The sequence below is a fragment of the Manacus candei genome, unplaced genomic scaffold, assembly GCF_025592945.1.
Source record: "Manacus candei isolate 608988 ecotype Guabito, Panama unplaced genomic scaffold, ASM2559294v1 h1tg000078l, whole genome shotgun sequence".
NCBI lineage: Eukaryota > Metazoa > Chordata > Aves > Passeriformes > Pipridae > Manacus > Manacus candei.
Window position 1 is genome coordinate 975,151 of NW_026138126.1, and position 14,922 is coordinate 990,072.

The window sequence follows — 14,922 nt, forward strand, 5'->3', positions numbered from 1 at the left end:
GCAGGGAGCCAGTAGGTCCAGCTGGGAGCTGGGACACTCCTGCTTTGGCTCAGCCGGGCCCAAGGAGGGTTGGGATCAGCCCCATGCTGTGCTGGCTGGGAACTGCTGCTGTGTGGGAAGAGCAGGGAGGCTCCTTCACCTGCTTCCTCTGGCTGGGATTTGGTTTTTAACAGCGTTTCTGTGCTCCACATCTCTGCTGAGCACAGCAACTCTTGGTGTGTGCAAGGCAAGGCTTGAGTCAGGGCTTTAGTTGTCTTCCACAGGCTGTGCTGCTTTTAAATACTGCCATTGGAATGTGATTTTTTTTTTCACCCCCCCCTTTATTTATATTTATGTTTGCTGAGCTGCTCAGCGCCACAGCTGCATCCGAGCACGTGCTCCTGCCCTAGGTCATGGGAGAGAACTTGTCCCTGTGTTTGCCTGCGAGAACCTGGTGCTCCTGCAACTTTTATTCAAATCTGCTTTTTATTTGGCATCCCTGGTGCTCCGAGTAATTTTCCCTGGAGGAGGATTAACTGGCCTTTCAGGGAATTTGTTTGCATCCTCCTCGGGGGAGATCATGCCCGGATCTGCCACTGCCACACGGTGCTCCATGGCCTCTCTGGGGCTTTTTGGTGACATCAAAGGGAACACGAAGCACAGCACTGCACCCCCTGGGTAAAGATGCCTCCAAAGCAAGCCCTGTGACCAGGCTGATCCTAGCATGGCACAAGGGAGCTGTTCTGTGCTGTGCAGCAGAGATGGCCGGGGGCTGCTGGTCAGACCTGGATCATCTGCCCCAACTGCACAAGGGGATGCTTATTCCCAGGGCTGGAGGGGGAGGCGAGTGCCCAGCACCCTGTCTATCCCACCGCTTCTTTCTGGGAAACCACGTCACACGGTGACTGGGACAAGCCGTGCCGAGCCGGGGAGCCCAACGTCGGTGGGAACTGCTCCTGGCCCTCGAGTGGGAGAGATCTTTCCAGCAGGGATTCTTGTAGATGCCTCCAGGTTTTTCTTGTACAGTCGGGCAGCAGCGCAACACGGCCAGGCTGGAGCTCCTGCCAGAAAAGGGCTGCACTCCTGAATCCAAGGAGGGGCTAAAAATACCTTGTCTGGACACTTGGAGCAGGGGCACGGTGCAGACCTGCCCCAGGCAGTGCTTTCCCAACCACTGGCCGTGCTGCCGCTGGTCTCTCCAACCTTCTGTTGTTTATCTTCCCCAGCTCCAAAGTCCTGATTGAACAGCCTGGGCTGTTCTCTGGTTTATTGGCACAGGGAGGTTGGGGCACACGGAGCTCCCTGGGGGTCTACTGAGCCGGGATGGCCCCGTGCCATGTACGGTGGTGCCGGCTCAGCACAGAGACCCGATCCCAGGCAGGAGGCGCGTGATGCAACTACAGTGCCGGGATTATTTATAGCTCTTGGCCCCATGTGCTGGAAAATGCTGCCCAGACCACCCGGCAGAATCTGCTCCTTGGTAGGGGTACAGAAACCCACCCCCACCCCCCACTCTTCTACTCTCTTTTCTTTTTTATCCTTCAGTCCCAAAAACGTGGGACCCCTTTGCTCTGGCCACAGGGGTGCTGATACTTCCCTCATATTGCAAGCTCCACGGCTCTGCAGAGTGCTGGGACCCCTCCCCACTGCAGTTCAACAGCCCTGCAGGGTGCTGGGACCCTCCAGAAATGGCAGCTCACAGCTCTGAAGGGTGCTGGATCTAGAAGATGCTGGGACTCCCTGGCTCCAGCTCATGGCCCTGTAGCCCTTTCTGCATCGTGTTGGGGGGCTACTCCTTCCCCCGAGCCCTCCTTGTTCCCAGAGGATGCTCGGCCCTATCACTTGAGGCTGTTGTCCCCTGGCAGGGGGTCAGTGGCGGGGGATCAGTGGTGGCCGTGCCGCGGGGAGGGTGACACGCGAAACTCGTGGCCGTCCCGGCGCTGGCAGGGACAGAATGTGCTGTAGCTGGCGCAGCCCTGCGAGGGCCGGGATTAACTGCGCCGCTGCCGCCTCCGGCCCGGGAGGGCCGGGAGCCCATCCAGCTCCCAAACCAAGCACCACCTTCCCCCATCCCAGCTGGGCTGAGCCCTGCAGGACACAACTCACCCCAAAACCTGCCGAGGGGCACCCGTTGGGGGCTACTCTGTTTGCACGGGGTGGGGAGGCCGTCGGTGATGATAAATCTGGATTTTGGCCCTCTTCTGTCCTTGCACCGGGGATGGGGTTCATGCACCGCTCAAATTCAGCATCTTTGTGCTGGTGGGATGGGGGGTTCACAGCACTCCCACCCTGGGGAGCAGTGGTCGGTGCTGATGGGGGTTCAGGGGGACCTGTTCACCCCCAGGTTGAACACTTGAGGGGACACACACAGTCCCCAGGAGCACCGGGCCTTGCTTTGGGTTTGCTCTAACCTCCGGCTGTGGATGGCATGGCTTGGCCCTGGCACCCTTTCAGGGCTCTGGGAGTTCCCCTTCACACGGCAGCGGCAGAGCTGTGCCAGGGCTCCGGGAAGCAGCCGTGCACCCCGACAAGCTGGGGCGGCATCGCGGCCGCCCCTCCGCCCGCTGACTCAGTCGCCTGTTTGCCGGAGCCGCTCCCGCCCACGGAAACCACAGGCGAAGTCCCCGCATCCCTGCGCCGGGGCTTTCCCCACTGGCTCGACAGGAATCGCAGCTTTTCCCAGCCCGGTGCGGGCACTGAGCTCCTCCGGTCGCGGGGGGGGGGGGGGCGGGGGAAACTGCGGGCAACAGCGGTGGGTTTGTGCCAAAAAGCGGGGTCTGGAGCAGCTGGATGGACGTGTTTCATGTGCCACATGGCCCGTCCCCTGCGAGCATCGTTCCAAGGGGATCATAGACCGGGACACCCCACAAACCCCGATGGCAGCGGGTGCTACCGATGCCTTGCCGCAGGCTGCCGGGAGCAAACCACCTCCTTTATTCACTATATCAAACCCAAGCCCTTGTTTTTTTGGGTCTGACTCCCCCACTTGGGGTCCCTCGCTGTGGCACTGCCCAGTCCCTTGCACAGTCACTGCTCTCTCCCTCCTTTCCTCCGGTGATGGAAAATTTCTATGACTTTTTGACTTTTATCCAGTTGTTTGGGAGCGAGGAAGGGGCCGGCGCCGCGCACAAACATGTCTATGTATAAACACTGGGGACTGAATAAGGAGCCGCTGGCACCGGACCCTCCCCCGCGAGCCGGGTGTCCCCTCTCCCGCCGGGACCCCAGTGCGGCGCCCCGTGTTCGGTGACCCAGAGTCGTCCCTGCGGGGACACAAATATTTTGGCTTTGTTTAAAAAAAAAACCAACACACTCAAAAACAACAACACTAAAAAATTCCCCCCCCCCCCCATGCCGAGCCATCCAGCGGCGGCGCGTGACGTGTTGGCACACAAACAGTGCGCACGGGGATGGCGCTCACCCAGCCCAGGGCTCCCGCGCCGGTCTGGGATTTGCAGGTGACACGGCCATGCCCTGTGACGGGGACATGGAGCGATAGGACTTTGCTCCCAGCGCCGCTCCCCACCCCGGCTTTGTTTCCTGTCACTCCCCGGCGCCGCTTCACAGATCGTAGAGAAACCCCCATCGAGCACGGGGTGGGTGCCCGACCCCTGCCGCGGGGACACCCCACGCCCTGACCCCCAAATCTCCCCACAGCTAAAACCTTGCTCGTGTGGGGCGTGTGCCACCACCTCCCTCCCTGCTTGGCTGCTCTGGGTGTTCCCCGCTGAGAAGGGAGAAGTCGGGGCTGTCACCCTCACTGCTCACTGTCACCTCATCCTTGCTCTGGGGCAGGAATGATGGTGTGACCCTGTCAAACCCCACGGCTCTGATCTCTCCTCCTATTCCCCAACCTCAAAGTCTTCCAAAACAGGGTTATGCCCTTTTTTTTCTTCCCCACCACTCTGCAATAAGCAGCAATTTTGAGCTGATTTCAACAAAAAACCCCTCAGATTAAGCTCAATTTTGGGGGGGAGAATCAGAACCACAGAATATTCTGAGTTCAAGGCAGCTTGCAGGGATGCCCCCTGCCCTTTCGCAGCCACATTAGCAAGCCTGCGTCCCATTATTTTTTAATACAGGCATTTGTGTGGAGCAGGGAGAGGCATTTTCCTGCTGAGCAGCTGTGTAAATGTCACCACATTGCGGCCCGGCGATGGAGGCAGCGATAGCCCGGGAGGTCCCAGCTGGTTGGAGGTGGCTGTGGCGGGCAGTGCTGGTGGGGAGGGTGCTGCCGAACGGTCCCGGGAGGGGCTGAGCCGGTTCCCTCCGCTTTCCTGGCGGTTTGGTCTGTGAAAAAACGAGAGAGAGTCGATCTGCCTGCGAAGAGCTGGTAAACATCGGGGGAGCGGAGCTGGGAGAGGGGGCGTTGCTTTTGGTCCTGTGTTTATCGCTGCACAGCCGGGCAGGCTGCTTGCTCCGGGATGAGCCTGCACGGATGCGGGAGGGGGTGGTGTGCTGTAAATAGGGGATTTTGGGGGGTTCTCTGGTTCTTATCGAGTTGTCCTTAGGTCAACTCTGGCCGCCTGCTTGAGCAAAATATGTTTATGCTGCAAACCTCCGGCCGGCTCTGCTGCCAAGTGGGCAGGGAACGCGTGTGCTGATAAGAGCGCTGCGTCCTCCCCTTCCCGATCACCCGATACCCAGGGAAGCGCACGGAGGCGGCCTCCCACCTCCCTACACCCTGGATTTATGATTTCTTTTACTATTATTATAAAGTTTTCGTTGAAAAGAAAAACAACCACGATTCAATAGCTGCGGCTTTGCAGCTGCCAAAGCCTGGAAAGCTCTGGCCGTGCCAGCATCTGAGCTGCCCCCGGGGCTGCCGGCCCTGAGAGCAGCCATCCGAAAACGTTAAAACTGCAGAAACAAAATGCTTCCTGCCATCGCCCGAGCGTCCCTGTGAGGGTAGAAGATGGTTTTCACCGTCTTCTTCCAGCTCACGTGCTGGGACAGGCAGCATCCCAGCGGGATTTTGAAGTGAGCTGAACACCCAGTGCAGCCCCAGGGGCAGCTCCGAGTCCTCCTCGGTTTGTTAAATATTCAGTTTTGGTGCTGCTTGAAGTCGTTTTCCCTCCTTGGGTTTGGAAACAGTGCTGGCCCGGGTGAGCCTGTTGCAGGCAGATTCGGGCTGACGTGAGCAGGAAAGAACCGGGGCGGCCGCGGGGCCTGTTTGCGAAGTAGAACCGAGTTGTTGTTGTTGTTGTTGTGACACCGAATGGTTGCAAAACGCCGGCGCTGAAATACCCGTGACTTTCAAAACAAGCTGAGCCCAGCTGTGGCCGGAGGCTCTTTGTCCAGATGTGTCTGTCTGTCCAGCTGTGAGCCACGCAGCCCCTTCCCTGCTGCAGGATGCCTGTGCCAGCAATGCATGGAGGTTTTTTTGCTGTGAGAAGAATTCCAGAAGCTTTTTTTAGAGAGGAAAAGCCCAAATTCCGGAGCTGCTGAGATTTTACTGCCCCAGGGATCTGCCGAGCATCCCGCCCACCGAGGTTTTGCCAGTGCTGGGGGGGGTGGATAAAATGAGCTGTTCACCGCTGGGGCGAGACACAGCCTTTGAGTTCTGCTTAAAAAATAAAAAACCCTAAAAAAAATCCCAGGGATCAGTTTGTTTGCTTAGGGATTTAGTCACCTAATCTGCCTGGCAGCGGGTGGCATTGTGGAGGTGGTGACAGCAACGGCTTTTTGCCTGGCAAATAATCCTGCTCTTAGCCATAGCTGATGGTCGAGCAGGGCTCAAACATTCCATTGGCATTGGCTCTTCTCTGGGATGGGGCTCAGGCAGGAGGAAAGCGTGCTGGGTGTGGGGAAAGGGGTGGGAGAGGGATGAATGGGTGAGGGAAGGGACTGGGAAAGGAATGGATGAACGAGCGAGGGAAGGGGTTGCAGGGTTGCAACATTCTTCTTTGCCGTCCATGCTAAAACCAGGCTGTGGCTCTGTGGGGCTGTTTCTCCAAGGATGAGAAACAGGTTAAACTCCTCGATCTGGGAGCTAAACATCTTAATCTGGGGGAAAAATATCAGCCTGGACCCACAGGGATGGACCTCACCTTCCCCGGGGGCTTAGAGGTCCCAAGGGCTGATGTTGATGGGACCATAGTGAACCACTCTAGCTGTTTTATGTTTTTCCTCTGGTGCCATCTGAGCTTGCATCCCCCAAAATCAAGAGGAAATGGCTTCAAGTTGCTGCAGGGGAGGTTTCAGGAAAAATTTCTCCACCCAAAGGTGGTCAGGCACAAGAACAGGCTGCCCACGGCAGTGGTGGAGTCCCCATCCCTGGAGGGATTTAAAAGCCATGTGGATGTGGCACCTGGGAACGTGGTTTAGTGGTGGGCTTGGCTGGTGTGCTGGGTTAATGATTGGACTCGATAATCTTAGAGGGCTTTTCCAACTTTTATGATTCTAGAAAATCAGGGAGCTCAAGGCAAATCCCCAGGCTCCCACCACCTTGCTGCAGCTCTGGCTGCCCCACCTGCTTTCTTGGGATGTGGTGCTGTGTTTTCCACTTGCAGGTAAATCCACCTGCACATGTCCCTCGTGCCATTTACTTTTGGGGACACATGACTGGGACTCTGTGGGAATAGGGAGGGAATAAGATGAGGTTTTTCCCCTTTAAAGCAGGGATGCTCCATGTTTGCCCAGGGAAACAGCACTGTCACTGGTGGTGTGTGGGCAGTGCTGGCACCAGTGGGTGTGAATAGGGGAACCCATAGCTTGAGGTGACTTTGGGATCGATGCTGAACCCCTTGTGCCCCCACCATTACACCCCTCAGCTGGGCTGACCTTTATTTTCCCTGCCGTGATGGCTTTTGGCTGCTTATCCTGGAGTCTGCTGTTGGGTGTAACGAGTTGCCCACCCTCAGGCTGTGGGTGGTGGTGGCTCTCACCAGGCATAATCGATGCCCTGTAGCATGCCTGGGTCCTGCACCCATTTGGATCCGGATGGAGGAGCAGGGAAGGTCATGTCCTGGCTGCAAAGTCTGGCCTGGCAGCTACCCTTGGGTCGCCAGGCTCAACACAGCTCCCGGGGACTCATTTGGAAAACAATCCTGTGAAATTTAAACTAATTAGAAAGTCCCGAGCCACTCACTCGCACTAATTGGCAGGTTGTGGCTTGATTAGTTTTCCCCGGCACGTTGTTCATGGGCACCATGCTCCTGGCAGAGCACTGGCCAGCTCGGGACATGTGTGGGAAAAGATGCACAGGGCCAACCCTGAAGGCATCAGAGGGGGTGTGAGCGGCACCATGGGTGGGATGGATCCCTGGAGGGTGCCACCATTGGGGGGTCTGCTGTTCCCCCTCCCCAGGGTGTTTTTAATGCAGCAATTGGGACTGTCTGTCCTGCTGTGAACTCATTCCGTGAACCGGAATGATTAACTGGCGTCGGCTCTGGCCCCGAGACGGGCAATGTGTTTACAGCTGCCACCCAGCCGTGCTGAGCCGTGACCCCAGAGCTGTTTCCTTCATTGCTCTGACCCCGGGCTGTAAACAGGGGCCGGGGCTGAAACTCGAGTGTGCACCCGCTCCTGTAACCGGATACTTCCTCCCTGTGTGCCTGGTGTGCTCCGACAGTGAGCCTGGCATCGCCCAAATCCCAACAAAATCCCTAAATCTGATCCCCGCGCCTGGGTTTCTGCGTGGCAGGACGCCAGATCTCCAGCCGATCCCCAGGGATTTGGGGTGCGCAAGAGAGGACACGGGGGGCCTGTGAGGTGATGCGTGGCGGGGAGGGAAGGATGAATTTGCTCTGCCAAGAGGTTGGGAAGCGCCGTGGGGACGTGGGGCTGATGCCACCTCGTGGCTTCATCAGCAGCTGAACGTCCTGGGCTGGGTGAAGATGCCGGACGCTGGTGGGCACGAGGACGGTAGCACAGTGATGCGGGTCCTGAACGGGACCCCCAGCCATGGGAGAAACACCATCGCAGCCACTTCACCTCTGGAGCGCTGGGACTGGCCATAAATCCCAGCCCACCCGTCCCTGGCGGGGGTTGCGAGGTGACCGTGCCGCCCCGCAGCCCCGCGCTCCCGGTGCGGTGTCTCCGCTAGGCATCGGCGTCGTTTCCGCCCGCGGTGCTGGTGCTGCGAGCGCGATTTTGGTGAAATCCTTTGCAAAACACGAGCTAAAAGCAGCAGCGGGGAGGCCGAGCCGTGTGCTGGTGGCTGAGACACCGCGGCGGTGCCTTACCTGGACTTCCCCGTGCTACCAACCCCACGTAGTTTGTAGTTTTTTAAAATTTTTTGCTCTCTCAGCAAGTCAGCGCAGACGCCGCCAGGCAGAGAAAACCACAAATCGCTTCTCATCTCCAATTCTGCCCCAGATAAAGCCCAAGGCGGCAACGTGGCCCCACACGAAGGGGCTGGGGGGGGCCGAGGGATCACCCCAGACCGGCTGTGTCCTCTGCAGCGCCATGGATTGCCCTCGGCTCTAAATCCTTGCTGCAATCTGCCCGGGTCAGGCGAGGAAAAACCATCTCAGCCCTGCTGCTTTGTGGAGTTACTTAATTTTTTAATGTTTGCTTTTTTTTTTTTCTCTTTATTTTTTGCCGATTTTTTTTTTTTTTTTTTTTGCAGGTAGATGGTGTTTGGTGCTTTGCGTCCCATCCCATGGAGGGGATGCTGGTCCCAGCGGTGGAAGCTGGCAGGGATGAAGTTCTGTCTCTCCTCCTGATCCAGCCAAGGAAATACCCTCAGCCCTGGACAGACTCAGGAGCCACCATCCCTTGGTTTTTATTCCTGGTGAAAAATTGAGGCTGGGAAGTGTGTGGCTAAAACCTGGCATGGTGTAACACAGAATCCAGAGACATCGCCTTCCTTGTCCTGGAAACCAGAAAACCCCCTGAAAGTGCTGGCTTGACCATGATCCCATGGGGTGGGCACCCAGCATCCCACACACTCAGCACCCCATTGGACACCCTGTTCCTGCCATCCATCCCTGCTGCTCCAGCCTGGTGATGGCTATGGCACCAACTTCTCCTGTGATGGATTCCATCCTTCCTGGTCCCCGATGATGATGGATTTGTTGGAGATGAGCAGGGCAATGGGGATCAGCGGCTGGCATAGCCCCTGCCTTCCCTCCTCCTCCTTCTCCTCCTCCTCCTCCTTGCTGGGTGGGTGCCCAGTGCAACTGGTGCTGCCAGGCGGTGGAAATCCCACTGGGCTCAGCATCTCCTGCCTGCGGTAGGCAAAGGTCATCTCCTCATCACAGCCTGGCGGACACACCACCAGCACCTCCGCTGGCTTTTCCATCACAAGACTGGGCTGTGGCACATTGGGCTGTGGCACACTGGACTGTGGCACGCTGGGCTGTGACACATTGGGCTGTGGCACACTGGACTGTGGCACGCTGGGCTGTGACACATTGGGCTGTGGCACGCTGGGATGTGGCACATCAGTCTGTGTGGTGGTGTCAGTTGTCTCCTTGCTGGGATTCAGCTCCGTCAGCAGCAGCTCAGCTGGGTTGAACCTCTCCGAGGGCTCCAGGAGGCCTATCCAGGTCTGGCCCTAAGGGTTGGGTGGGTTTGGGGTGGAATGTCCCTTGCCAGGACCATGTGCGGGTGTTTGTGGGCAGCACCTTGCATCTCACCTGGCCCTTCTCGCCGGCAGAGAACTGGATGGCATTGGTGCCCACGGGCTTAGGAAGAGGTGGGAAGAGGAGGTGGCGAGCCCTGGGAAGGGAGGGGGTGGTTAGTGAGGGGTTGGGCAATGGGGGGTGGCCTGAGCTGTGTGGGGGGCAAGGGTGCTGCTGTCACCTCTTTTTGGTCAGGTGGTAGATGGCAGCCATGACGGGGACACTGAGCGAGATGCCCAGGTACTTCAGGTTGGCTCTCCACACTGCTCCCTGAGGACCTGGGGACAGGCACGGCTGGGTGGTGGCATTCCTGTCCCCAACGCCCCACATGGGACACAGGAGACATTTTGGGGTGAGGGCGAGCACCCCATGGGGAGTGGGGAGAGGATGGGATCCCAACCGTTACCTAACGCCTTGGTCTGGAATTTCTTCCAAGCACTGCAGGTCCCCTCGCTGTCCTTTGTCACTTCCCAAACACCCACCCTGTAGGCTGTGCCGGGCTGGAGGTTTTGGAGGGTGTAGTTCACTGCTGTGGCATCAGCTTCACTGTCTGGGCAAACAACAAGTGGGCAGCAGTCTGGCAACTGCCTGGGCAGCACCCTCCTCCTGCCCCACGGGGCTAGAGGAGTCCTACTCACAGGTCATGTTGTCCCTCTCGGCCATGTGGCAGATGAGGTACTTGGCCAGCACCCCAGGACAGGCGGCGCGGGGGGACGGTTTCCACTGGAGGACGACGGCGGCATCTCCGCTGCTGATGTCAATGGGCACGGCCAGCGAGCCTACAGGTAGTGGTGCCAAAAAAGGGGGGAGTGTTTCAGGAACCCCTTTCTGGAGTTAAACCAGGCATAGAGGTGCTGTGCTCCCACACATACCGTCATTGGCATAGTGGTGCCACAGGGCGAAGGTGGCCCAGCCCTGCTCCGGGTCCCAGCCGTGCACAGCAAGGCGGTGACACACCGGCGCTCCCAGTGCTCCTGGGCAGGAACCGGGGGTGCTGGTTAGACCCCCACCAAGCTCTGACCCCAAGTCTGACCCCAGTGGGGGGCTTGGGGTGCTCCCTTGCCTTTCTCCACGTGGATGCTCTTGGCAGGGAATTCCTCTTGGACGCAGATACCCTGTTGGGGGGCTTCTGCCAGGACCTGCTGCTCGAAGCAATAGGCCTCGCCCGGGACTGGTGCTTCCCATTGTGCCGTCACGGTGCTACCGGCCACGCTGACATCCTTGAAGCTGAGATCTGGGATGAAATGGTGGATGTGAGGGATAGCTGGAAATAACAACTCCCTGAGGGGCTGCCAGGGGAGCTCGGCCCTCCGGTGGGATAGGTACCTCTATGCTGCTCTGCCGGCACGTGGAGCTGTGACGCCGGCCCTGGCCCAGCGGCGTTGACAGCCCTCAGCAGGATTTCGTATTCAGCTCCAGACAGGGTGAGGTTGTACTCCCTCACCTCCCACCCCAGCACCACAACGTCCTCCTCGTCCAGCTCAGCACAGCCACACGCTGGCATGTGGGCGTGCAGTGTGTAGTTGACATCCCTTTGTCCCTTGAGGACTGGCTGGGGAGGGAGAGTGGACAGTGTGGGGGATGAAATGGTGGGGGAGACACTCAGGAGGGTCCCCAGAGATGCTGCTGTACCTGCCAGCTCAGCCTCAGCACCCGCTGCCCATGTCTTCCTAGTTTTTCCAGTTGGTGGCTCAGCACTGGGCTCTCCAGGATTTCTGCAGGAGGGACAAGCCTGACTGAGCGATCAATGTTTTTGGGAGCTGGTAGGATCTCACCAGCCTCCCCTCCTCTTCCTTACCCTCAGGAACAGAGATGTTACTGCTCCAGTCACTCCAGTAGCTGCTCCAGGTCTTTTGCCGTAGCTGGACCACAAAGGTGCCATTCCCCTTCAGGGTACAGTTCACTAGAGAGGGGTGGCAGGGTCAGGTGGGAGATGACCCCTCTTTCTCCCATCTTTTGGCTGTTGTGGGTGCTGGGGAGGAGTACGGGGCAGAGCATTCTGCCAGAACCTGGGAATACTCCCAGAAGATGCTTGTCCCCAACATCCCCACAGGCTCAACCAACCTGAGTCATCTTCATCTTTCACCATCACGGTCATACATTCCACCTGTAGAGAAAACTGGGAATGAAGACACCCTCCTAGTAAAACCAGTATGTTACTGGGCCATCAGTGTGATCTGCAATCATCCCAGGCACTGGGAGAAACAAATAGAGGGGACATGGTGGCCCAAGGGATTTCCTTGGTTGGGGTAGCCCCTCTTCAACCCTGGGACCCTCCTGGCAGCAATTGAGAGGAGCAGGGGGTCCCCAGCTGTGGGGGCTTCACTGGGGACAAGCCTCCAGATTTCATCTGTTGTCGTCATTAGTATAATCTGGGATTTTGCCTGTGTAATCCCTTCGAATCACGGCCTAATCCTGTTATGGGAAGCAGCAGGATCCCATGGCCAGAAGATGAGGCAGAACCGATAAGGCAGCGAAACAGATGGGGCACAGCTGGGTTTGGGGGGGAGGACAGTGACATCACTGAGCCCCCACACTCCCCGGGCTGCCACAGTGCTCCCAGCTGTCCCAGCTCCAGCAAACAGCCTTTTTACTTGTGTCCAGCCGCTGTCTCCTGCTCTCCAGGATCGAGCCTCCCGCTCTGCTGGCTGGTCCATGCCAGGGCACTGTGGCCGTGGCACCCGCAGCCTCAGCTGGCCGTCAGTCTTGGAGAAGGGCACCCGTGAGGGAGGTGGATCTGGTTTTTCTGCAAAGATGTTGTTTTGAGTGGTTTTGGCAGTTTTTGGCCCTGGTGCTGGTGTTCAGCCTGGTCCCACAGGCACTTACCGGCCTCGTTGAAGACAAATGTGATATTGGGGGTCCTGTGGACGTGGCCTTCCCAGCTTGCCTCTACCCAGGCCACAACATTGTTTAAGATGTACAGCTTGTGATGTGGCAGTTTGTAGTTTGTCATCTTGTGTGCATCAAAATGGCTACACCCTTTGTGCTGCCAGCTGGGGAGGGAGTGGGCACAAGGTCAAATCCGGGTGAGGCAGGACATATCCCATGGGCTCCCCATCCCCCTCCACAATGCCCAACTCACCAGAGATTCAGGGAGTAGGAGGTGTTGCCAGCAGGGCCGAGAGGTGACCAGGAGCAGTGGAAAGAGTTGAGAGAGTTGCATTTCTTCCAGCAGGAGAAGTTCTGGGCTGTGATGGTGCCTGTGGTATAGGGCAGTGTCTGGGGGCTCCCGCATCCCGTACGCTTTCCCATGCACTGAGGGAGCAGCGCTGTAGCTGTTGCCTGATCACCATGCTGCTCGACTGGGGTATTGGAGCAGCCACATGAGCGATTCTCACCAAGACCCCCCCACTTCCCCCATCCCCAGTGATACTGGTGCTGCTCACCCCAGTCCTGCCTGCTGCCAGCAGGGATTCACCGCCTTTACTCCGTCACTGTGGTTTTGGGTGAGCATCTCCATCGCAGCACCACCTCCCTTGGCCTTATCACCCCCGAATCACTCACTGAAAGTCTTCTGAAGTTATCTCTTATCTCCCAGCACCGCAGCAACACTTACCGCCCGCCACCAGTGCCGCCAGCAGCCACCCCAGCATCGCCCACCCGGGGTGTCCCACTCCGGATTCAGAGCTTCCCTGCCCTTCCTGGCTGCCCAATCCCCCAGCACCCAATGAGTGCCCCTCTCAGGCGTGGTGGCAGCCCCGGTGCTCAGCACAGCTTCCCATGCCTGGTATTTCCTCTTCTGCTCAGACCGCGCTGGAGGGCGGCCGTTCCCAGGCAGGTCAGAGCGTGAGACGTGAGAGCCTGCCTCACTTTTACCAGAAACAAAAGAGAAAGCAACGCAAAATATCCCGCTTTTTTGCCGGCACGGCTGCCGGGATGGGGCCGGCCCTGCCCCGCGGCTGCACCTCGTGTCCCAGCTGCACCACGTGCCCCGGCACGGCCAGAAGCGCAAGGTAAGCAAAAGATGAGTCTTGGGGTTTTTGGTTGGGTTGGTTTTTTTGCAAACTTCACAGCGTGGTTTTGATCTTCTGCCTGTAACTGGGCGAATCTCCAAGGTTGGGGTTGTCCAGGTTTTTTTGGGGGAGGGGGGGGTGTGTTTCCAAACCCGGCTGCTGTGCTCGTTCCCAGCACAGCTCATTCCCTGCGCCACAAACAAAGCCCCAGTGAGGTGGGAGAGCACGGTGGCACCGGGGCACCAGCAGCCGTGTGACGGGCGGGTGACTTCGGGACGGTGGAGCCGGGTGGCACCGAGGGCCATGCACAGAGTCCCCTTGTTTCCACAGAAAGTGGCTCCTTGTGTGGTGCTCGCTCGGGGCCGGAGGGCATTGGTGGTGGGAGTGTCTCTGTGCTGGGACAGTGTGGGCACGGCTGGGATGGGTGCACAGAGGGCCCCTGGCACCTCCTGCCTCCCTGTGTGCCCTCCCTGTCTTGCCCACTGGGGTGTGGGTACACACCAAGCCGTGCTGTGCTGAACTGAGCCATGCTGGGCTTTGCTGGGCCACAACAGACAGCAGGACTGGGCTGTACTAGGCTGGACTGGGCTCTGCCGTACCATGCTGAACCAGGCCAGGTCATGTTGTACCATGCCACACTAAGCTGTGCCATGTTGGACCACGCCGTGCCTGACTGGACTGTGCTGTGCCATGCTGGCCAGGCTGGGCCATGCTTTACCATGCCATGCCACACTGGGCTGTGCCATGCCATGCTGGACTGTACTGGGCAGTGCTGCCTCAGGTCATAAACACTGTGCTGTGCTGTGCCAACCAGGACAGACCTGGGCTGGACCACACTGAGCTCCCACCAATGCCCTGCTGTGCCAGCCCCAGGCGGTGTCATGCTGAGCTGTACCAAGCCAGGAAGACTGTGACAGTCCTGGGCTGTCCCATGCTCTGTTGTGCCATGCCATGGCAGAGTCTGCCATGCTGAGATGTGCTGAACCAGGTAGATTGTGCCAGCCCTGTGCCAGCCCCATAATGTGCTATACCATACCATGCCATGCCATGCCAGGCTGTGCCTTGCTGGGCCGTACTGAGCTGTACCAAGGCAGGGAGACTGGGCCAGTCCTGTGCCATGCCAGCTGCATGCCATGCTGTGACAGCCCTGTGCCACACTGTATCATGCCGGCCCCAGGCCAGCCCCGTGCCATGAGAGTCCTGTGCCATGACAGCTGCATGTCGTGTCACGCCCCATGTGCCAGCCCCATGTCATGCTATGTCATGCCAGCCCCACGCTGTGCCAGCCCTGTGTCATGCTATGCCATGCCAGTTCTGTGCTGTGCCAGCCTCATATTGTGCCGTGCCAGCCCCATGCCATGCCAACCCCATGATGTGCTATACTGTGCCATGTCATGCCAGACTGTGCCATGCTGGGCTGC

The 14,922-nt window shown here is 58.5% G+C and overlaps 1 protein-coding gene across 1 annotated transcript; it reads right to left on the reverse strand.

Moving 5' to 3' along the window:
* Window positions 1-8,935: 8,935 nt before the first annotated feature.
* IL12RB1 (interleukin 12 receptor subunit beta 1) lies at window positions 8,936-13,116 on the reverse strand. The gene is made up of 12 exons (XM_051810439.1): window positions 13,105-13,116; window positions 11,613-11,655; window positions 11,347-11,451; window positions 11,181-11,263; window positions 10,875-11,100; window positions 10,612-10,782; window positions 10,421-10,522; window positions 10,187-10,327; window positions 9,955-10,098; window positions 9,730-9,826; window positions 9,564-9,645; window positions 8,936-9,481 (listed from the first exon to the last, which is right to left on the reverse strand). The coding sequence occupies exons 2-12, from the start codon at window positions 11,644-11,646 to the stop codon at window positions 8,936-8,938; spliced, it is 1,731 nt and encodes a 576-aa protein (XP_051666399.1). The 5' UTR covers window positions 11,647-11,655; window positions 13,105-13,116.
* Between the last annotated feature and the right edge of the window lie 1,806 nt (window positions 13,117-14,922).